The sequence below is a fragment of the Rhipicephalus sanguineus genome, chromosome 10 (assembly GCF_013339695.2).
Source record: "Rhipicephalus sanguineus isolate Rsan-2018 chromosome 10, BIME_Rsan_1.4, whole genome shotgun sequence".
In the NCBI taxonomy this organism is placed as follows: Eukaryota; Metazoa; Arthropoda; class Arachnida; order Ixodida; family Ixodidae; genus Rhipicephalus; species Rhipicephalus sanguineus.
This window is the reverse complement of record NC_051185.1, coordinates 127,845,759-127,870,318: the sequence shown is the minus strand read 5'-3', so window position 1 is coordinate 127,870,318 and position 24,560 is coordinate 127,845,759. Positions and strand designations below refer to the sequence as shown.

Here is a 24,560-nt window from a genome sequence, read left to right as displayed (position 1 = left end):
ACTAGAGCGAACAGTTCCTTGCAAGACTCCTATAGGAGACTTCCTTTGCGGGGGCGAAATTTCCTGCTACGCGCAGTCAAATCGCAGCCCGGCCACATTTGAGCACTTTGCGACTACGAACGAAAATATGGAGAGAAAACCAACACCCGCAGCTTTGGAAGGTTAAAAAAAAAGTTGGATACGCGTGTTCATGCTTGAAACTGCCGAAATAACGTAGCCTTTGCGTACACGACAAACGAACAGAGAATGGAGTCTCTTCCCTCGCATTCTCCGCAGACTGTAATCCCGGCTATTTTCTTTCTCGACAGAACTCGACTTCTTTTCTCATTTTGAGGCTCACGTGAGAAACAACGCAGGAGGAAGCGGCTCTTCTGCAAAGCCGATAAGAAGCCGGCTGGCATTCTCCGCCAGCCTCTTCTCTTCTTGAGAAGGAGGACAATTTCTCTGCCTTATTCTTGTTCTCAAATGTACTTTAGTTCCACGCCTTCGGGCATTCCCACATCGCGAGATCTGAAAGTACGAGTGGTAGTTGGGCATCTGCAGAAACGTTTCCCCCGACATTCCTACACTCTAAGTAGAGTTAGTCAACAGTTTTACATTTCTGTACTACGGTTTATGCGACGAGTTTCTTAGTCTACAATATATCAATAACTGAAGGCGAAAAAAAAAAAGTCTTGTCTTTTGTTTAAGTGCGGATTAAGTCGCGTTCTTATGCTTTTGACAACAACGAAGTGTGCTTTTTCGCCAGTATCTCAATGGCTGATACTCAAGTAGAACAACTTGAGAATAGCCGCCTCACGTGTGGCACCACAGTGCTGCTAATTATTGACTACCTGTATCCACCATCACACTCTTGTTTCTTTCGCAAGACATTGGCGAAGATAGAAGGGGAGGCTTCCAGTCTCCGTTTACCTAGCAGACAGGGCAGTGTTAACATATTTTGGGCGTGCAGCACACGTAATTATAGCCAAATCATATTTTACAGCGCTACATGATGTAATTTCGCATTATAACATTTCATAAAACAGTATACTGATACATTTTCAGTGTTACACTACAAATGAAAAGAAAGAACGGAGCGCCAGGCAGTGTACATTTTAGCAACCAATAGTACTACCCTGGTGTTACAACAAAAAAAAAAAAAGAAGACTCGGGTGTTTCCATTGCAGTAAAGACAGAAATGTTGTGTTAACATTTTTTTAGCAAGATAGAGACGAGTAAACAAAAATTTCCAAATGTCAGTGTTGAGCATGTTGTATGCGTATCATACTAATGCTAAATGTATAGCTGAAATTTCTTGAATTATCTATTTACGCTCTTTTAAAACACCCGACATTCAAACTTATGCTACAGCTGTAACTAACAGTGCGTGGTATTTATGCCAAAAAAGTTAACCATGAAAACAGTCATACGCTCAGTGCAACGCAATCATGAACCATCAGTAATCATTAATGAAACAAGAAAATAAGACTAGTAGCTTCACACTGATAACTGTCAACGTAAACAAAGAAAACACAAAGCTTCTTCATAGCGTATTGCCGTTCAGTTATATTGGTGGCGCTAAATATATCAGTACGCACCCACTAGCCTTGTCAACTTTTTCGTCTGCTGCAGTAGATTTTGTAAGAAAAAAAAAGTTACATTGAAATTAACAGCTCTATAGTTTCTAAAATGCAGTGCTTTTAAAACAGACGGGCACTGTGCAATGTCTTCCTTTGCTAATCTTTCACGAAAGCTTCTTGTCATTGTTAGATTACACAAAATGGTGTTGTGCGGTGCTTTCTGCCGAATTTCTACATTCATGGACGCTGTCTGTCTTTTTACCATCCCATGATTGATACCTACTGTGGACTAGAAAGCCTCCTTTCTTTTTTGCTTAAACTCTGCGCCTCTCATGTCTTTCTTGATAGCATAATCACGCAAACGTTGTCACTGAGCATCAATGGTCCGGACAGCCAACCCCACGTTGGCGCTAAGTTTTCTGTTGCAAGAGAAAGCACACGGGTTTGCGGGTCTGAACAAATCGTCGCGACGACGCAGCGGAACATAATTCATTTTCGGAATTTTTTTATCTGCAGTGAGGAGGGAGTCGTACGCTGTAAAGACGCTGCAAAGCGTGATAGCAGTTGTGCGCCGGCATTGTGGGGATGCAGACGACACGTGTGCACCAAGCTGCAAAAAGCAGTGTACTTTCCTCATCAAGCCCATGTTCCTGCGGTCTCTTGCAGTGACGAACACATGGAATTCACACGGTAACTCGCGCACCACTAAAGTATTAACAGAGCTAGCAGATACAAGGGAAACGCTGTTGTATGCACCGCCATGCAAATAGTAGGGATGCATTCTGTTCCACACGTTGACGCAAATCCTTTTATCTGTAATTCAGGTTGAATAAAGCGCAAATACATGTAAATAACGGCACGTTAAGACACTAAATATGGGTACACTACGAGCAACAGTCTGAGAGCATCCTTGTGGTGGTTTCTCCATTAGTTGGCGCCACGCGGCATCTGCATGCGATTTACTATGCTAGATTCTATTATTGAACGTTATGGAAATTAAATTTTCATCCATATCGCACGACTCGCTCTTGCCGGTTGCTTCGTCTGCCAGAGCATCGTTCCCTTAAGGTAACCGATCTTTTAAGTCCGACAGGAGGACAGGCGAATCTTTTGGTTAAGTGTTATGCAGCACACATACAAAATTATCCATCTTTGTGCAGCAAGGCGAGTAATCAGACAAGGGGCAAAGCGAGCCTAGCCTCGTTTCGCAACAGTCTCTTACTTGAATACCAGCTGCGTTTTATTATTAGCTGCCTTTCTACCAATAGAGTACCAATCGTCAGTCGATAATAGTATGATTTACATTCTACGGTAAGCTGTTCTTTTTTATTTTTCACTCGACGAAAGAGAAATATTTTCTTGCAGCCAGTCCGAAAAACAAAGAAAGCAGTATCGTACAGACAGCGAAGCTGCCAAAAGTAAAACCGCGAATAGTTAATAAGAAAAAAAAAAGGTACTGTAATGCCTGCGCTGTCATTACCGCTAACGGGTCGCGAGTTTCGCGAGGGTTAATTAGTGTATTTCAACGGGAGAAACGACAGCTGGCGCGAAGAGCCGCGAGCACCAACGAACATTAGTGGGTAGAGAGGGATATTGACGACGAAACAAGAGCGAACACAACGGCGAGCAAAGCAATAGCGCAGCTTCCGAGAGAGAACATGTTTGATCGAAGGAACGGGCGGTGTTCAACGGGGCCCTTGCTGATTTAGGCAATTCGAACGAGAACCACGTTTTTCCCTCTGAATCGGGAAACAGCAGACAGGTGAGCGCCTGCCGGCCAAGCAGCTTTGTTAGCGCTGTTTTGAAAACGGAAGTTCCTTGCCGTGGATTTTCCTTCTTTACATAGCGCGATGAATCGCATCCAGAGGTTCCAGCGTAATAACTTTTATTCGCAACACTTCAATATAGGTGCCCTTAGTTCTTTATTTCTTCGAATCAGCTTTCGTGCATTCCCTTTCAGACGTGCCTTCATACGAAAACACGCCTGCATAAACATCACTCCACAGAATAGCTGAGACAGCGTTTATGCGTCGAGAAAGCGTGTTCGTGAGAAATGGAGGCACACCGAACACTCGACCTTTTCAATACTTTTAAGAAAATAAGATACACAGCAGCAAATGCTGGCTTTTCTGGCCGCTATTTTTGGATGAGCTAAGTTAGCAGCGCGCTATTGATTCTTGGCCAGTGTATTTGAGCTTGAGTTTGAATATTTAAACACGGCCGCTCCGCACAAACAGTTACGAATGGCAGCTAGGAGTAGTCGGATACCTGTTCTGTCGGCTACTGGGCCTTTGTGTAATGTAAACAGCGAATAAATATCAACTCAAATCAAATAAAAATCTTTATTCCGGTGTACAGTGACCACTGTATATAGAACGAAGCATATAGAGTGAACAGCCAACTACGAAGGCGGGAACTACACGCGCGCAGATGCTCGACAACGGCTTCGCAAGCAAGCTCGACTGTATGTGCTTTACGTATTTGCTTTTCGTGTCACATATAATCTCTGCTTTCTGATACAATTTAAATGCCTACTCGCGTGAAGTGTAGGTATGGTGAGCCGTCGTTTTTTTTTTTTGTTGTTGCTGTTGTTATCGTCGTATACGTCACTCTGCTCGCGACGTCGTTTCTCGAGAGCACATGCGTCGAGTGGAGTTGGGGTGAACGGTTTACCGAGCGTCCTGCTGACCTGTCCTCATAGCCTAATTAGATCAGAAGGACTCCTTCCACATCGCGTAAAAGCGGTCAACTGTACGTTCACTTTCCGAACTCCCATATATCTGCCCCACTACTCGGTTGCAGACTGGACATCTGCAGTATTCTTCCTTCCCTTTGTATGCGCGCGTGTAAAATTTCTCTTTCCGCCGAGTGCACCCCATCGTCTCGACAGTTGTTTCTCATCTCCTTGTTCGTCTCCCTTGCGCAGGATAGCCGACGACACAGTGACCTGACTAACCACGCCCCCTTGACATCATTGCTCTTTCATTATAGTGATGGCTAAGAGAAAGAAATGTAGTTGGTATGTTGAGCAATGGCATAGATGATGACCATCGGTCCATTAGCTAGCTGGTTCCAACACCACAGGGACACGATGAACTTGAACTTTGAACTTGAACTTTATTTTCGCATCTATACATAGTACAGATAACAGGAATGCAGACAAAAAGCCACATAACGAAAACGATTACGAAAACGCACTAGGAGGTTGCACAACACCGTAGAAATGACCGCGAAAAACGGAGACAAGGAAAGAACCACACGTATACATACAGCGCAGCCTCCCTTTTTTTTCGCTCTGCTTTCTACCACGATGCAGTACCAAATCGCCCAGCAAGCCAATCTTCTGAGATTTTACAAGATTAAAAATATCGTTTGCAAGAGTACAGTCAGAAAACGAATGGGCAAAAAACCGCGCGCAGACAGACGGAACGAAGCGCGCTGTTTCTTGCCCATTATGTATCAAAAACTAGCCCAATTTTGAGTCCTGCTGCAGAAAACGGAACACAGGCTATCGCGGGCAGAGGCCTGCGTCCGGCAGTCAACATGAAATATGGACGTTACAATAATATACAAAAGCGGATGCGGTGTTTCAGGCACACCGATGCCCGCTGAGTTTAATTAACGCCTCACAACAACACAAATTCTAATATAAGGAAAGAACGATAAGTGACGCAAACGTTTGTGCTGTTCAGCCCGCAATATGAGAGAAGTGACGCTTTTAAAAGTAAACTGAGGTGGCGCCGTTTCTCGCCGAGCATCAGCATTGTATGCGTATCGCACAGAACTTCCAGTAAGCCAGCCTACACGAGGCTATCAAGCCGTTCCAGTGAAAGTCTCCGTTGTGCGCAAGCATGCGCAACGGCACAAACTCGTTCACGTAATGAAATAACGCACTATGATTTCTCAACTTCAGATTTAATATGGCTGTATTTGGTGGGCCACAAATATGCGGCAATTTCTGGCCGTCCATTCATATACCAGTGCAGTTGTAAAATATTTGATGTACTGGAATATCGGCGATACTTCTGCATACACTTCTCTTCTGCGTCCTTCCTTCGACAAACGTCACAATTGTCTGAAAGTGCTTCATCGATGTCTCACATTATGATCAGTAGACCTTTTATCTGCGTTTACTACAGACTGCGAGCGGTGTAGCTCATAAGCATAAAAAGTTGATGGGAATAAACGTCGTACAAATGAAAAATAAGCCGTAAGCATCGCCTTTTTGTTTTATACCACATTATTACCCACTCCAGAAAGAATTTGCCACGCCGAAGTGAGAGCCCACGATGGATTTTTTCCCCAGGGATTCCTTCACATAGGAACGCATTCGAAATGGGCAAGTCAGAAACTTATGTAGCGAATAAAAATCGGGAGGACTGAAAGTGTAACAGCCAATGGCGCCTAATTCAACCACAAACTTTTTCTTAGCTCTTTTGTGGAAAGACCTAAAGTCGAGCTAGTTGGTACATATTCATCTTGAGAAGCTTTTAGCGCAAACTAAGACAGGGACACAGACGGAGGGAACAACACCAGCGCTGGTGTTGTTCCCTCCGTTTTTTTGAGGACGCACAGTCTTTGTTTATTTCACCCAATCCCTCCTATGTGATCCAAGCACTGAGCGAAGGCTCGACTCCATCGAAGCTGAAGAAATGGCGCGCGAATGGAAAAGACAGGCTCTACGCGGATTTCCAAAGGTAAGCCTCGCGACTTCCGGCGCATCCACTGTCTGTCCTCGCGGGAAACTTCTCCGAATCGCCATACAGCGTCGTCGCTCGCAGATACGTTGTCTTGGGAAACCTCTCGCTCGAAATATCCAGTATTTCTAAGCGTCCCAAATAATGGATTTAGTCTCATTGTGTGACCTATGCCTTCTTCACGAAAACATCACATTAATTTTTGTGAACCGTTCCAATTATTAACCAGAACACGCAAGCATCGACCGCATAGCACCATGACATGTCAACGCATCATTACAACTTGCCTTTTCGTTCATTGCCTTTTAGCGACTTATAACGCTGACAGCATGCGCATGCGTGCAAATGATTCCTAAAGCCGTCTGCTACACTTTTCGCTTCAAGAGTTCAGACGCGTTGCGCTGGCGCCAAGGTGATCCACCGCACACAGCCGAGTCGCGAATGCTGCGGTATACTCGTGAATTTGGCTTCCTTTACTATAATGCCTTGCACGTTCTCATATTTCTCCGAACGCATGCGACGATTGCGGTAATACCAAAGAAAAGGTGTAAAGCACACTGCGCATAACAGGTCCATCTATTCTGACACTGGTTTTTCACAAACAAGGGCTCGCAGACGGACCGTGACACGGCGAGCGCCTCCCGAAAGAAAAGAGCGTTGAGGACGATTAAGATGTTTCATGCGTTTGTGCACACCAGTGCCGATCTCTCCTCTTCCCGGCATATTAAAGCTCCGATTTACAGAGCGGTCGAGGCTCAGACAATACGGCTAAAAGAAGAAAAATGCAAGCGCATGTAACCGTTCGTCGTAGTATTGGCTATCGCCATTTTGTCAAATACGGATGTCCAACGAGCCGAAGTTTTCCTGTAATTTCCTTCAACTTTATACCTTCGTTCGCTACTGCGACAAATTTCAGCCTGCTCTGGCAATGTCAGACCGTGTTCCTCGCCAGTCGTACCAGCCATTCAAAACCGACACCCTCACATACTGTTAAGAGCGGTGAGTGCCAGCAATTTCTAGTCGACCGTCGGAGGGTGCTGGACCCAGAGACAGGTCGTCTCCTCGGCACGGTCAACCACCTATGAGGCACAGCAGCTCTTCACAAACAAAAGAAAGTTCGTTCATTCACTAAACAAGCTGCAGCTAGGTAAAGCGAGGTTACGCATGTGTGACTTTAATTTCGTGTACACATATACATGTGTTGTAGAAGTGAGCCCTTTGTCCACGAAAATACAACACGGAAATGCTTAGTAATACGTTGTTTTAGCAGCGCCGACAATACCGCACCGCTTCGATACGATATTATCGTTCCGTGTTAGCGTGTCATGATCCTCAAGCGTTTTCGCTGCGCAAGCTGCTCGATTCGTTCAGCAGCGCTGTGTCCCGAGGAGAGTGGCTTATACGGGTCTTGGAGATTGACACAGCTACGTGTCGTCCACGGAGGTACGCCGTCGCCGTACTTACCGTACGATAAAGCAGTGCCGCTAAAGCACTTCTTCGTCTCCTTGTTTGCGACTACTGCCACTAATGACCGCGTTTTTCAGCCGTTCGGTGCATTTGTACAATAAATGCATTTTAATAAATTTAACCAGAAGTAAAGATGACAGCCCAGCATTGCAAAAAGTGTTCGCTGCTAGCGCAGGTAGCGTTTGAAACTACTTGAGAAGAACGCCAAATAAAGAAATCTGGAATCAACGCACTTAAATCTAGACACACAAAGGATATCCATACACAACGGATGGAATGATTGCGAGTAGTACAGGTGGCCACTTTCAAGCACTTCTTGGAAAGTGATGAGATCACGTAAACCTCGGAAGTGCAAATAGTAGCATTTCATTCACCTGTGCCTATATAGTGGGTACCTACGAGGATAACTGACGCACAGAATGGAGAATAGGTTAGGAACTAGCACGCAGATCCAGTGCAGACATTATAGGTGCTTGAATATTCTCACGCAAAGCCCTACATCCTGTAAACTATTGTCAATACCGCAGTCAAGGCGGGTAAAATTCGACATCACAGCGGATGGTCGCGTTGTCTACCAGACAGCTCTGCAAGTCTTCAGGTGAACTTCCGAAGGGTCCATTATATGTGAGATCAACGCCACAAACAAGGGCTCGCGAGGAACATATACACACACCGTTGTCGTGCTTTCTTCTCTTCCTTAAGAATCATGCATGAACTAACAGATAAATCTTAATTATGGAGATAACAAAGGAAAGTGAAAGGAGCATGCGCTCTACTACGGCGCTCTCGTAGTAGAGCGCATGCTACGCTAAACCGTCTCAAGTTGTTTCCGTAGACATAAGTTCATAAATTTTCAACTTCATGCATCCTCATGCATGTTTCAAGTTGGACGCTTACCTTGCGATTTACTTTTAAAATGTCTGCAAGGAATGGTCATTTATGTTTGTCCTTGTGTCCTACCGGATAACTTACAGCCTTATGCCTCGAATGCAGCCAAGAACTCGGATGGACGGCGTTGCGTTCAGTACGTACAACGGTGAATGCGACAAATCACTTTGTGAATGTACTCCACTACCATGTTTCGACAGAGAATGGGATAAGCAACTCGAGCTTTAATACGCGAATGCACGGCCTAGGACAAAGTGTTTCAAGGGGAGCGAAATAGGAGCACCCTTCCTCACGCGCTGGAAGTGTACACAAATACTGCTTACACGGTGCAGCTTGGACACAACCGCGAATAGCGGCAGAATATATTCGCCGCCGTCGCGACGTCGGCAGTGGAGCTCTTGGTGTGCTGTGTGTTTATGCGCAAAGCTGGTGCCCGCCTGCGCCGCAGAGCAGGCGGCACCACTTCTCTCTGAAATGTGTGAAATTTACGGCTGGAACAGAAGGTACGAAAATATTGCTACGAAGCGCTACCGAAGATGAAGAGGGAGACGTCATGAAAGAGGACGGCGTTCCCTGATTACGCGCGGACTTGGCTCCATCTTGTATGCCTGGCTCTGTCCTCTGTATTTACCTTGTAAGTATAACCTTCGACGCCTTTTTCTTCTCGTAACATTTTGAAGGAGGTGCGGGATATCGAACCCCGTACCTCTCGCATGGCTATGTACGCATGGCTTGTTTCTTCCGACGCAACGCCTTCGAAATCAAAATGAACTCACCTGAATGCCAGTGCTTCCTTGACTTGTCGTTGCACACCTCCATCGAAAGTCGCACAGTAAACAAATCATTTGAAATCCGAGTTGCCACTAATACACGTTCACGCCATAGGGTTCTGCGTGCCATGAGTGCGTAACGCATGCGCGGTTCCGAGCGCTGCCCTCCAACTTTCAGTGGCGAGCTGTACTCACGTTCCTTTGCACGTTTCCTTCGCTAATTGGTGCATATTCATTGCGCGGTCAGAAGAACCAAACGGTGCGCCAAAAGAACAATATCGCCAAGCACCGAATAAATCGAGTGAAATCGCTTCTATTTTCTACTTGGTTGCTCTTGTAAGTGAACGGTCAGTGAACAGGTGCACTTGCTTTACACGCTAAGAAGACGACTCGAAGGCGAAGGCCATCTTCCTTTTCTCTCAGCCGATGTATTTATCCTCCCCACACCCCTTCGAAAGCTTTCTGCACCTCCCATGGTTTTGAATTTCCTCCGTGATCGGCCCACCTTTGTTCAAGCGACGATGTCACCATGTGACGTAATGGTGTGTGACGCCATAGTGACGTCACGATGACGTCACAAATTTTGGTGATATGTGACGTCGTAATGACGTAATATGGTGACGTCATCACGCGATTATTATTTTGCATCACTCGCACTGACGCAGACGCCGAGGAACTCCTATGGTCAATTTTAGCGTTTCATGAGACATCTAAGGCTTTCACCTTTAAAAAGAAAGAGCATGTGTTACACTGTTTGGTGAGTCCTGAGGTGCCACGTATATGACTCTCTTTAAAGAGACATGTTAACTCTCTTTTAGGTTCTGAGGAGAGTATGACGATCGCCACAGAGAGCTCTCTTGAACGAAAGTCATATATACGTGGCAAGTCCGGACTCACATAGAGAGTCTCTTTGCTTAGAGCGCATCAGCAGGTGTGCGTCGTTTGATGTATTTTGTGGTCTCTTCTTTCTCTGTAGACTGTGCGCGAGTGTTAGGCGTACGTGCGCGCGTGCTTTCCAGGGTAAACCAAACTCTGGGGTTTTACGAGGGCCAAAATCACATTATGGTTAGGAGGTGTGCCGTAGTAGAGTATCCCGGACTGAAGCAGACCACCTTGGTATCTTTAACGTGCACCCTGTCGAACGTGTAAGCAAGTTAGAAGCACCGACCCGGCAGCCAGACCGGGGAATCTCCACGAGGGAGCGATCCCTCCTCCTGCGTGTGTGCATCGACTGCTCCTGGCCTGCAACCAGGCGCCATCGCCTTGGCAGAGCCCCGGTACCTGCATGTACTGCGTGCGAGGTAGACGAAAGGCTCGAGTACCTCTGTGCGTATGCTCCGAGCTTTAACCTCAATGAGCCGTCGTGGTCGCCGCGGTCTAACCGTGGCTATTCAGAAGGATCTCCTGCTCCGTGTCCACAGCCATGCCCAGGTCTTCAAGAGAGCCATTCACTTTCTTGGAGACACTGGGCTGAGCAACCGGCTGTACAGGCCACTCGCCACGTCTATGGACACATCCCTCCTGTCGCTACCTCCACTTCCTGTCTTTTCTGCCCCTTGTCCGCCTCCTACAGACTCCGAGAGTGCTCCCCACTAGGACTACCCAAATACCGTGTTGTCCTCACCTTACGTATCTTAGGTACACGGGCCTCTAGCATTTCGCCTTCATCGAAATGCGACGGCCGCGGCCGGCATCGAACCCGTGACTTTCGGGGCAGCAGCCGAGCACCGTAACCACTGTACCACTACGACGGTGACTTGGCGCGCAGGAGGACAGCTGGTTTCTACGAGTGCTTTCCAAGATTTAGAGTACTATGTAGTCCACGGCAGGACAGCGGTAAGCTGTTTCTTAAAATTCAAAAATACAACTCTGCTCGGGCGCTCTGTCTTTCTGCACAATATTTGCGCGCCATCGACACACAAAAGGTATCCCTATTCATCTTGCAGTACCTGGCGTGTTAGTCGCCGCATTACGTTAACGAATATGCGCAAAAACTTCGCTGGCAATACGTCAGCGTTTATACAAGCTGCTTCTCAGAGGCAAAACCATGCTCCAATGGTTGTTAGTACGCCTGCGGAAACCTTATGAGCTGTGAATGTCCGCATATTTTACCGGCGAACATAATTTATCACTAGTATTTCTTTGTCAACTATACAAAATTTCCTTGACGTATCTAACAGCAGATGCTTGTTAAAGACGCAACAGAATAGTTTAAAGAAACGGAAATGACAGCATTCGAACTATCCACCCCCGTTCGCGTTAAAGAACACCAAATGGTCAAAACTTTCCGAGCCCTCCACTTCGGCGTACCTCATAAGCATATCGTATCCACCGGAAATCAGAAAAATAGATTCAATCAGTCTGGAATTTGATAGCTTTCAGACTCCTTAGAATGAATGGAAAAATTCTGGGAGAAAGATTAAAAGATGAAGCGCCGGGTGGTGGTGACAACTTACCAGAGTGGCATTCACTTGGTTGGAATCACTGTTGGGGTAGGGAGTGTAAACAGCTAAAGCCACACAGTTGGCGAAAATTGTTAACAGAATTAGATATTCAAAAGGCCTGCAAGAGAAAGAAGAGGAAGGTGCAGTCAAGGATAATTACTACAGGAATTAGGTACAGCACAGCATTCTTTAGGACAATTAAATCATGGGCCAGCATGAGACATCATAGCACGGCTTAACATCATCGTGGCTTAGAGAGAAATCACCTTGGACTAACCCTTGATATTGTCATTAGTTTCCCCCTTTTACCTTCATTACCTGAAAACAATGTAGACTTCCCGCTCACTGAATGTGCGCGGGAAGTCGCGGATTTCAAGGTTATTTTCCTAATTTGGTCGCATCCGCTCACGGAAGTTTCCCGAGACTTGCTTTACGTTGAATCTCTGGCTCATTTAGAACAAAAGTAAATCATTCTTTTTCCACAACAAATTGTTTAGGCCATAGTAGATGTCAAAATCTACGACGCCGCGGCTGGCTCGTGCGGAATGTCAACACGACCTCGCCACCTGCAAAAACCTGCAAAAATATTTAAACCTGCGTATTTTGTTCTCACATTTTTGGCACTGCCCGTTGAGAACGTTTATTGATGCCAAGCGTTTTTCCCGCCTTTCCGATATGTTTAATCACTCTGAGCGCCCCATCGAATGAAAGGGCAATGAGAATTTCCGTCCTTTACACTTGAGCCTCTGTTTAGCGTTATTTAGCGCTAATACGTACATATGTAGGTATTCCCGTTAGAGGGAGGCCGCTGAGGAGAAATAGGAGGAGGCGAAAACGGTGCGCGCGTGTGGTGTGGGCCATGCGCACCATACCCGCGACAGGGCTGGAAGCCCACGGACGCAGCTGGGCCTCGAGTAAGACACATCCAGGACCAGTGGATGGCGCTGGAAGTGACGCGCACTTCGAGCGGCTAGCATGACCTCCAAGCGCATAAGTGGCGATTACAATGACCGCAAACAGTAGAAGTGGCTAGCACACGACGACACGAGCGCACGGCGGGAGGCTAAGGCGGCTCAACTGCTCGACAAGGGCGAGAGAACCCCTGCAACGTCTCCGGAACATGAAGAAGCCGGAGATACCATGCTGTTGTAAGGAGGAAGAAGAACAACATGCCGCAGTGGGACACCACCTCAGCTGGGAGAGCCAAGCGCGAGCTGTTGGTGCCAGCGCTGCGATTCTTGTGTCTGAGATAACTGATATTTATTCTCCAACCAAAGTGTTTACCTTCGATTCTTGTGTCGGTTGTCGCCGCCCGCTTTCAGCGTCCGTAGGCATCCTGCCCAAGTGCTACTTGCGCCAATAAACCCCGTATCACACTGATCAGTCGGCGCCGCGGAGTGCAAGGACACCGAGAACAAGGACGACGGCCGAAAGGCAACGAATAGCAGCGATAAATAGTCGGGCACGGAGGTCGAGACATGGAGAAAGCGAGCCCGAGAACGGAAGGTCGCAGGCGAGAACGAAGATGCTGACGAGAGCGGCTCTTTAGAGTACCTCATTATCATCATGGAGAAGTACGAAAACGAAGAGGGTTCAACAGTGAGGGCCCATCCCCCCAGAGCGGGTACGTGCCATAGAACAGAAGGAAAAACAAACAAACAAACAAGGCCTCACAAGAATAGAAACGAATAAAGGAAGGAAAGAACTAGGAGAGCGTCAAGGACAACGAGGGTGGAAGCATCGACGAACGTTGGCCGGCCGACGACAAAGGAGAAGACTGAGAAGGAGCAAAAATCGCACTTAGACCATCGGGCCTCTGCTGGCCCTCCAATAGACTGCACACTTGAGGTAGCTGGCCGCTTATACAGTGGCTGCATGCATGTGAGCTGGCGGCTGCACTTTATCGGCGACCTTCTCGGTGCTGTTGCGACCGGCATTTGCAGGCACCGGAGACTGCGGAGGAAGATGTAGAGGCAGCATGAAGGGAAACTTAACGTGGTTTATTTATATTGTTTACGTGGCGAGCATTTCCTTACATGACGAACATTTTCGTCTTACATGACGAACATCCTGTTACATGACGAAGATTTCCCGTCGAGCGAGCCCGCGGGGGCTCATTACAGAGGGTCTTTTTTTCTCAGGTCCCTAGATGCGGGAATTGCTCCAAGTTGGGAACATCCACTGCACTAATCAGGGTGCCGCGCACACACACCTAGGTCAACGTCCTCGACTGGAGCGTGGCCACCGCACTCTGCACCTCTGGCACCAAGGACGCCTTTCCTTGCCACACACGCTCACACGCTCGGACAACCTGGCGCATCAAAAGGTCCACCGCTCCGAAGTACCTGACCACTCAACTAGCAGGACGGGTTGTCGTCCGCGCTGACGCCGTTGTCTCTTCAAGGAAGATGTCGCGACCGGAGACCGGAGGTATTCACACGGGGGACAAATCCTCGGGGGATAAAGGCGGAGCCTAGTGACGTCATCTTGCGAGGAGAAATCGCTACCAATGTCCCCCACTCACACGGACGGGGCGAGGGCAGACCAGTGTTACCAGATTGCTCTCGTGGCTTGTACCGCCCGTTTCACCAGCTGCTGATGACGAGCTGCAGATGACCCCAGGTGCAGGCTGGACACCCACTGACGCTCTCTGCAGGAGCAAGTGCAACAATGTGGCAAAACAAGAGCGCGAAATTCCGCTATATCTCCCACCGCCGGGGGATCGTTTGTCCTGTCGGGGAAAAGGCCCCCGTTGCCTCCGAGGAGGCACGGGGGTTCGCGCCCACTCACTAATACGTGACGTCGCGGTCACGTGATCCGCAATCCTGCCGTGTCCGCCGCGGATTTCTCTCTCGTGTGAATACCCACAGTCGTCTGATATCTCCCTGCTGTGTCGGGCTGTATGGCGCCTCGTTTCCCGTCTCGGAAGGAAAATTCAAGCGCTTGAACGGCTGTCAGCAGGCAAGCTGCCCTTCGACGCCTTGTTCGAAGAAAAAGGGACGCCACTTCCCCTTCGGCGCAGGTGCCGATCGTAGTGCACTTTCCTGAGGCCAGGGAAGGCAACCAAGTCGGAGCACAGTTATGACTTAGGACCTGCGGGATCCTACAAGATTTCGAAAGCTTTAGGGGTCAAAGGTGCCGCCTGGATGACCGAAAAGCCGGAGATGCACTGTCCGGTCTGCTGCCTCTCGCCGCAACCTGGCTTGGTGCTCCGAAGGTTTTACCACCGGTGAAGGCGTCATCGCAGCAGGCTGCCGCGGCCCAGCGCCAGCGCCTCCGCAGAGGGAGTGGCAGTTTGGGGCCTGGGCCCCAGAGGGACTCGGTGCAGAAGATGAGAACACGACGAAGTGCGCGAGTGGTGCGATGCGAGCGTGCCATGGCACGGCCGGACTGGAGAGGCGCGCGGGCGTTGCTTGAACGCCCCCGCGCTCCTCCATTCCGGCCGTGGCCGTGACCACGCTCCGCCTGGAGGCGCTTGCTGGACGCTGCAGGCCACAGCCACTCCCTTGTCAGGATTCAATAGTAACAAGTTCAGCGCGAAAAATGAACGCACACAGAAGAACACTGACGAGGGCGAGCGCGCTTGCTCGTCTCGCGCTATATTTATTTGTAGCTATGGTAGACCAACTGGCCCAACCAACTGTTTTTCTGGAGGACTTGATAGAAAGAACTGATGAGGACTGCAGCCGGAACTGCAGAGACGCGGCCGCCTCCACACACAGGCAGGCCGGTCTGAAGGGGCGACGCGCGCGTTTCTTCGCCGCTCCAGCCATGCCATTACAGCACACATGCTTCGCTCTGAGCCGTTGCTCTTCTTGAAGCATGCATGCAACTGGGGTTTTAATTAGTACTACACTTTTTGAGTATTGAAACGAAGGTCCCGCAGAAAGTATCATCTGCGCGACCTGCATGTCTGCACGAACGCACTATGTTTTAACAGCGGAGCTGCTTAAACCGGGCGTAATGTGTCTGGTGAAGCGCGAGACTATCATCATCGTGAACCCGCACGCGCTCTCTCCAAAGCGCGACAGTAGTTCCCGAGGTAAGCTAGCCAGAGACGGAGCGCTAGGACGCTCGCTAACGCGAGCCAGAGTTGAAGCTTAGTTTAGCTTTTGAGTATACTTTGATAAACATGGTAAAATAGTGGGATGACGCTTCTATAAGAAAGCTGATTGAGGGATAAACATTGTCTAGCTTTATATAGCATAATCGTTGTAATATGAACGTTAACGCTCGATATGACTAGCCAAACTTAGGAAAAGTTGGTATACCGTAACCTAGCGAAACTATAGCAAAACTATGGCAAATCCATAGAATAACAGAGAATACTGCTCCGATGTGATTTTAGCCTTGCAACAGCAACGCCATGCAAAGCTAACCGTGTCCCTTTTTTAGTTATCGTACTGCGCATACTTTCGCACGAGGACGGAATGTCGGCACACTAGCAAATAACCATCTGCTGACTATAACGTGATAAGCAATCTCTGTTTTACTAAACGCACACTACATGTACAGGCCAGCGAACACATCTCCATACAGACACCATCACGTAAAAATTAAGCATCAATTATAATAAGAGCACTCATACAATATGGACACTATGATCACCAGACATCGACAAGTGTTCAGAGCTCGCCTGGATCAACTGACTGACTGAATAACTTTATTTGGTCCTGAGGAGGCGATGGCCCCCTAGGGGGCCTCGTCTGCGGGCCTCGCCCACAACGGGACCTGGAGTTGAAACGACCGGTAGTTTCTGTGGCTGACTCTCAATATTATGTTTTGGTCGACATAAAACAGTGGTTTCTGTAGCCGAATACAACACTTCCTGTCATCACATGGCCTGCTCGCAAGGGCCATTACGGTCGATAAGCAGTCCCCATAGTCTTTATTTGGTGCTAACTGCATGGCATCACCGTTTTATGGCTTTTTTTTTTCGCCTGAAATGAATATAGACAGAGAATAAGCACAGTGGTGAATCTTGCAAACGAAAAGCTCTGATGCTTTGCGGACATTTTCAGCTATGTTAGGCATCGACTACGCTGTAATGTGGCGGTCTAGTTCATCATGGCAGATGCGGCCAAGTACACAGTGTGGCCTCAAAAGGATACTTCCACTCGACTACGCTGATGCAGAGCTTCCGGAGCGGGTTACCCAGTCCGAGGCAGAAGAGCGCCCGCAGGGGCCTCTCGACCAGCTTGGGGCCCTTGCGCGGGGCCCTCCGGCGCTCACGTGACGAGGCGCCGCCAGAGGCGCCCCCTGCCGTTCCGGCCGAGGCAGCGGCGGCCGCCCCGCCGCCGCCGCTGTGCTGGCTGCTCAGCGTGTTCATGGCGTCGGCGGCGCCCAGCGCCGTGTGCCACGCGCTGGACAGGGGACGGCCCGCGCTGCCGCTGCTCCCGCGGCTCCCGCCGCCAGGGCCCGAGCCTGAAACATGTCAAGCACGTCTCGCATCAGCCGACAAACATATGCTACACCGAGTTACGTTACTCGGAGTTGCTTCCACGCGGTGGCAACAAGATATCAGGGAGCTGAAGGAAGAACTTTTGATAGTAGCAACGAAATGCTAGTGCATCAGCCCACCCTCACTGGAATTGACTGAAAACATATTCGCAGGACACAATACACACTAATATGTTTTACGTGTAATTGACTCCCGAAGGCATCAGCTACACTTTGTCTCATTTTTTTTTACTTTACCGTTCTTCTAACCTTCTATCTTTCCATCTCACCGTCAACCATTATATGACACGCTGCAATCAGAATAAACCAGTAGAGTTAGCGCACCATCCGTTGTCAACGTGTCCCTGCCTCATCCTCGTTTTTCAGCACTCAGCGCAAGAAGAAACCATGAACAGCCACCAACTAGCCGAATTCATCGCTTTCTTGAACATAACCCAGGGGAACTGGGGCGATATCTTGTGCGCGCTTCGTTATTGTTTAGTTTTCGAACGTTCATTTGCTGCTCAAGCGATTGGCCAGAAAGCAATCGATGACGAAAGCTGGCTTCTGGCCGGCCCCGAGAGCAGACACCGAACAAAGACAGAACGTGCACGAGAATTTGCCGCATGCTTCGTAATCTCGTTAAGCATCTGCTGCTTTCGGGTTGTTGATTAACACTTCACTGGAAGGAATTCATTCATTTGACAAGCATTCGATATTACGCCACCGGTTATATGCGACTCGACCTTGTGTTTTGATAAAGACATTTAAAGATAAGCTGATGCTGGCGCGCCCTATGCTCCTGTGGAAGTCACAATGGCAACGTGAACGCTCTGGACAAGCGCAATCTTCGTCACAAATGTAATTTCATTCACCCCAGCTTACATGGCCTTGCCGAAATACCTCGTGGCCTCGGATGTTATTGACACTGAGAAGTACTCCTCCAACCAGGAAAACTGTTTTTCAAGGATGAAGGATGCCTGTCGGGGACATGGCCCTGCAAACATACTCGTCGTGAAGTTTCGCATGCGAGGCTTCTTTATGGACCCATGGTTAACTTTACGTTCAGTGTCTTTAGCACGTCTCTTTGGAGCGAGAATGATTTAAAGCACATTTCCATCTTTGACGTGTCCTCTTAAACGCTTCAGAAACACTCACCGCAGACGTGAAACCAATGAGGTGATCGTATTGCAGTGCATGATTGTGGTTTAACGAAATGCAATAAAGTTTCCTTTTACTGCTTGACTGTGTTTCAATAAACACTGAATATCGGGGCAGAGAAAAAAATAGATAGCACGCCGGTCAATGTAGCCATTGCCAAGCTCAAATTTCACGTCCTGGATATGTCTGCCCGTATAGCCGCCCATTTCTTTTTAACCTAAACCCGCGAGCGTCGACCACCGAGTCGATAAGCGCCGTATAGCGGAGCAAAGCGGCGAAATGAGCGAGAATACGCGCATGCAAGCAGTGCACAGTACGGTGCAGCTTTCGTCTGCCAGGCTGTTATGCGAAACGTACCAAACGCCGAGTGCTTTTGGGCCCCGTTATTGTCATGCTTTTTTTCTTTTCTGAACGCTCCCATAAAGTTATAAAGAAAATGTGAAGTGCCCGCGCGTGAGAGGGATGGCATCTGATATAGACCCGCTGATTATACGTGGTTATCAGCGTTGGTCCTTTCGTTTTCTTGTGGTTCACGCAGCACTTTCCTGGGGCAACAAAGATATCTGCATCTTGTGTAGCTTTTAGCGCAAAAAAAGGACAGGGACACAGAGGGAGGGAACAAGACCAGCGCTCTCGTACTTGCAACGTCAAGCACAAAGTTAGCTTTGTTACATGTGCCTCAAACCTTGTATACTGCATTCCATTAAGTTGTGGGCGGATGTATGTGGGGCAGACGGGTCGCTGCCTTAACATACGTTTAAGGGAGCACCTCTCGTCTTTAAAAGGAAAGCCGCTCACGCACTTAGCAATGCATTCTGCGCAGTGTGGATGCGAAGCACGCTTCTCTGACACGGTCACCTTATTTGAGCACCGTGATCGCACCACGCGAGAACTGGCAGAGGCTTATCACATACACATCAGGGGATCATCTTGCATCAGTCACCCGTCAGTAACGATTTCTAACAAAGAAGTTTCGCTCCTAAAGGAAAGGGGTTAACGATAGGTATGGAGAGATAGTGCCTTGGTTTGCACCGTTGACCGTGCGCATGTGCCGCGGGTGACGTAGTCCGAGTATATATGTTTTCTTCTGGCCCAATAAAGCCTTCAGTTGATAGTTAGCGCTGGCGTTGTTCCCTCCCTCTGTGTCCCTGTCCTTTTTTTGCGCTAAAAGCTACACAAGATGAATTTCTACCAACTAGCTCGACTTTCGGTCTTACTTCAAGATATCTGCCATGGCAAGCTGAAACAGGACGAAAAATCAAGGATAAAAAAGCAGGCGGGGTTGGGTCCGTTTCGCATAACAACCTGGAAGACGCAAGCTGCACCGGACTGTTCCCAGCGCGCATGCGCGTACTCTTGTTCATTTCGGCGCTGCGCTCCGTTATACGGCGGTTATCGACTCGGCGGTCGACGCTCGCGCGTTCAGGCTAAGAAAATGGGCGGCTATACATAATCTGGCGGCTTGTCTTCCGCTTTTGGATAACGCCACTTCGCTGCCGACTGACGTATGCGAGAAAGAGGCTAGCAGAACAGCTTTTCTCAGTTCACAAAGATAAACGAATAGATAGGTGTTCATTCCAACAGAAACAGAGGAAATCTTCTTCAGGGAAAATGGCTTGCATCCGCTTTAGAGGTTCAAGATACCGAGAAGCCAGTCACACCGAAATGGCGAAAAGTGTTTGGACATCCTAGAGCTGGGGGGGCGGATTGGCACGTTGTGCTACTTGCACAAGGCCTACAACTGGACGACGTTAGAGCTTGGCAGAGTTAGGGCGAAAGACCTTTGAACATATTGTAGGCATCTATTATGCACTTCTTCCTCATCTCTGCGTTATTGTAATCATCACCACGCGTTTGCCTTTCATCATCATCGTCTTCGGGTGTGTGCTCTTCATCATCGTGGCCGTGGCGCTTGTTCACTCTCGACGTCGCGACCAAATAAACCTCGTTACGACTGAGACGTCATAATATGAACACTTAGGGCAGTCAGAGATCGTTTGCTTCACGCTGCGAGCCTATGTCGGTGTTTCTGCGCTACTCGTCTTTGTCCGCAACGAGAGTAAAAAAAAAATTCCCTGCTGTATTTACGTTGTCGCGCAGATTCCAGCAAACGAGTGGGGTCGCGCGGCAGCGCTGTAGGAGCTATAGGCAGCACTCACACAGAAGCTCACCATGAAAGCAATGGAAGATACAACATCGGCAACGCTCTCGTCGGTCACACAAAAAAGCCGAGCACGGCTGTAATTGTAAGCGACTGCAAATAATACAGCAGTAAGGCGACTGCGAAACGCATGGCTGTGCTTGCAAACCTGCTGCCGTAAAAATCACACCCCACTTCGCAAGGATGCATATAAACGATCAGAATGTGAAACAGGGTCGATATTTTCGCGCGTTTGTTAGCTGCGCATAGAAGTGGACAAAGCGGAGAGACAAGTAAAAAGCGCACACGTTGCGAGTGTGCGGTCTATGGGAATCAGGGGCGTAGCCATAAAGGGGGAGAGGTTGGGGGGTTAAACCCCCTCCCCCTGAAAATTCTCAATTTTGCTTCCGTATATATGCACGCACACATACAAGCGAACGCACGAACATACCTAAAGTATGGTTGAACCCCCCACCCCCCGAAAACATTTCTGGCTACTCCCTTGATGGGAGTGTTCTGCCTAGTTGCTTTGTACTTCTATTGTATTTGTTCCGAAAGCAGGAAATAATTGCATGTTTCCGCCATGTTATTGATTTACCCAATTCCTGGAAGAGCTGAGGAAGCCGCACGAAAGTCGATATAGGAACGGCCATAATGAGCTCGGAAAAAAACTATTGTAATCAACGTGGTTGCTATCTTTAAGGCGCATGTTTACGCTGAAAATTTCAAAACAATCGATTATCCGATAAAGCAATTCGCTCGCATGAATGCGAGTGTTTACGAGGATGACTTAGAGACAATCAATCACGAGAAAAAAATGTCATTTTTAAAGACGAATATGCGTTCTCAATTTTCGGTCCAACACTTTTTTTTTCATTTTTACAACGTTCCGCTTCCAAAGGGAATCAGCCTAGACGTTCTAATAAACAATAAGTCGTCTTACACGTGCCTACATAAAATAGCTTCATTTGCAAGCGACTGCGGAACCTCGGTTATTCTCGTTGCCGTAAAGGCAATACCTCAGTACTGATATGGAAGTGAACACGTGAGAAATGTACACTTGGAACCGCATCTTTTTTCCATTTAGTTATTTCAGCGTCAGTCAACAGCTCAACCACGTCGGTGACAGGTCACTAGTACATACAACAGCATAAACACACGCACAGGACATCGTTTGCACACCCATGCAAGCTAAAGTAGGTCTACTACAGGGCAAGACTTTTGATAAAGATTCCTTTTTTTTAAAATGAAGCTATTTCTCAATAATTTCGCACGAAGCATCTTGAGGGCCAATATGGCACATATGCTCGATTGAAGACGTCCATATGTCACATGGAGTTGCACATGTACAATGGCTGCAGCAGTGAGACGGGGCTAGTTACAGACTAACTTGAGTAAAACATGTCGAAACGCCCGCTGGCTTTTAGTGACGGTGCTCGAAACGGCCACGATGTTAGTAGCTCATGACAATCACTCAACGCGCACGCTAGCAGTCGTGCAAAGTTTGTGTTCTGTCATGTAAATCAAACATATCGAAGTCAACTAACGTGATTTAATATTCGTAGCATCGGTGTCGGTGAATTGTATCCAAAACCAAAAAAAATAATCCACAGAGATTTTGGAATCACTTTCCTGCACGTAATACTTTGACGCCACAATGGCCTCATGATGAAAATGTTGGCCAAGCTGATGCATTCAACAAGTATTTTCAATCTGTATTTACTACATATCACGGGTTCCTTCCCTTAATTGTTTGTACAGGTTCTAGCATTGACTTACTTACGCTATCTGACTCAGGAATCTTTAACCTTCTTCTTGGATTAGACTAAAAAAATGTAGCGGCCCTGACAATATTCCAAACAAATTCCTAAAGCGATACGCAGAATGGTGCAGCAGATACCTTGGCATTATCTATCGCTTTTCACTTTCAACTGCGCATGTGCCAAATGACTGGAGGCAAGCAAAGGTGATATCAGGTGACACAAACTCTCCTTCAAACTACCGACGCGTTTCTCTTACCAGTACATCATGCAAGATCCTAGAGCATATAATTTTAAAACACCTGACACAATATCTTGAAGAAAATCGCATACTATCACCTAGCCAGCACGGTTTTAGACGCGGGATGTCAACAGTAACGCAATGAACGGAAGTTGTTCATGACCTCGTACGGACGATTGACAATCACGGCCAAACAGATATATTCCTAGAACTTCAGCAAAGCTTTTGATCGCGTGTGTCACAAGAAAATTGCAGAAATTGAGGCAATAATTGGCGCCGGAAACATTCCAGCTTGGATTGGCGATTTTTTACCCCAGCGTTCGCAAATTGTTTATCTCGATGAAGCGTCATCCGATATTGTTTCCACCTCGTCTGGTGTGCCGCAGGGCTCGGTCTCAGGGCCCTTACTGTTTTATTGCGATAGCAATTATATGGACACTCTCGGCTGGTTTTTGCCGTCGGCGTCGCCGTCCGGACCCGTATATGTACATGTACATATATATAGAAAAGCCACAAAGAAAAATAATTCAGAAATACGTTCCGACGCGCGGCATCGAACGGGCGACTTCTCGCGCCGCAGGGTGCGGCGTTAGACGGCTAGGCCACGAAGAGTACCGTCTTTCAGCGTGCTAGCGGCGAGCTATTTATATATACCATTTATTTCAGCGTGCTTTCTTGCTCACCAGCGAGATGGCGTGAAGTCCGCGAGAGGCGCGCTTTAAAGGTCGTCGCTCCGCTCGTAGTGATGCGCTCACGCCTCCGTGCACTTCGCCCTACAGGGCATGGTCGCCTGCGCGCGCGCTTTTCTCGTGGAGTGGGGGTGGGGGTGGAGGGAGGGTCTGTTTGTATGTCTCGTGCTTTCACCGCGATGTCCGCGCTGAAGTTACAGAGCGTACGAAGGTCCCCTCGCCTCCTCAGCGGCTGCGTTTGTGAAATGAGCGCGTTGTTCAAACAGAAATAAGTACCAACTGTGACAGTTAGTTCGCACTCGTCCTGTGTATACCTATGGTTTGTTTCGTGCGCCCTTTATGTTTATGTTTCATGTATCCTTTACGCTTTAAATGTCGAGCTGTGACACGTAATAGTTCGCGCTAGTCCTGTGTGTGTTCTATTCGTGCGTCGTTTGCGCTTGAGCAACGCGCTGGAAATTTCGAGCTGCTCTCCGTTCTTCGCGTTACATTCCAATTTGTTGGTATCGCATTCATTGCTCCGCTGTTGTGGCGAAACTGTGACTTTTCTTTAAATTTATATTAATGACATCGTCACTAGCACTGAATGCAACATAAAACGTTTCGCAGATGACTGCATCATCTATAAAGAAATAATGTGTTACGAAGACCACCTCGCCCTAAACAGACAACTTAACGTGATGACTACCTGGTGTGAACAATGGCAAATGTCTATTAACACTAGAAAATCTGTGCCAATCACGGTGACAAGAAGGAAGAACCCATCAGAATTTGCTTACTCATTTAGTGACACTAAACTAACTAAAGTTCATCACCACAAATATCTAGGACTAACTCTGAGACCCGACCTCAGGTGGAACATGCGCATTGCCAACATCTCCTAAAAAGCCACCCGTAAGTGGTTGTTTCTTAAAAAGTCCCTGAAGTCTGCTGCCACCCATGTCAAACTCCTCAGTTATATAACCTTTGCGCGGCCAGTACTAGGATACGCTAACACTGTTTGGTTCCCTCACAATATTACTAACATAAATCAACTAGAAAAGTTCAAAGAAAATCGATACAGTTCATTCGTAACAAATACAAACGTACTGACTCGTCCACTGAACTTCTGGCGTCATCTGGTCTAGACACACTGACAGTCAGAGCAAAACAAGCTCGTTTAAAATTTATGCATAACCGTCTGCACAACCGCTTCAACATGAATTCTTTAAATTACGTCAGCTTTTCTAGGTCCCGGACATCACGTAATAAACACGATAAAACGTTAGATAAATACTTTTGCAACTCGAACACATTTAAATA

The 24,560-nt window shown here is 47.8% G+C and overlaps 1 protein-coding gene across 1 annotated transcript in view; it reads right to left on the bottom strand.

Moving 5' to 3' along the window:
- The window catches only part of LOC125756273 (muscle calcium channel subunit alpha-1-like), a 165,006-nt gene that overhangs the window by 67,244 nt on the left and 73,202 nt on the right, over positions 1-24,560 (bottom strand). The window contains exons 2-3 of the mRNA XM_049420242.1: positions 16,940-17,252; positions 11,841-11,946 (exon numbers count right to left, since the gene is read on the bottom strand). Coding sequence (XP_049276199.1) covers positions 11,841-11,946; positions 16,940-17,252 — 419 coding nt within the window. The remainder of the gene's footprint in view (positions 1-11,840; positions 11,947-16,939; positions 17,253-24,560) is intronic.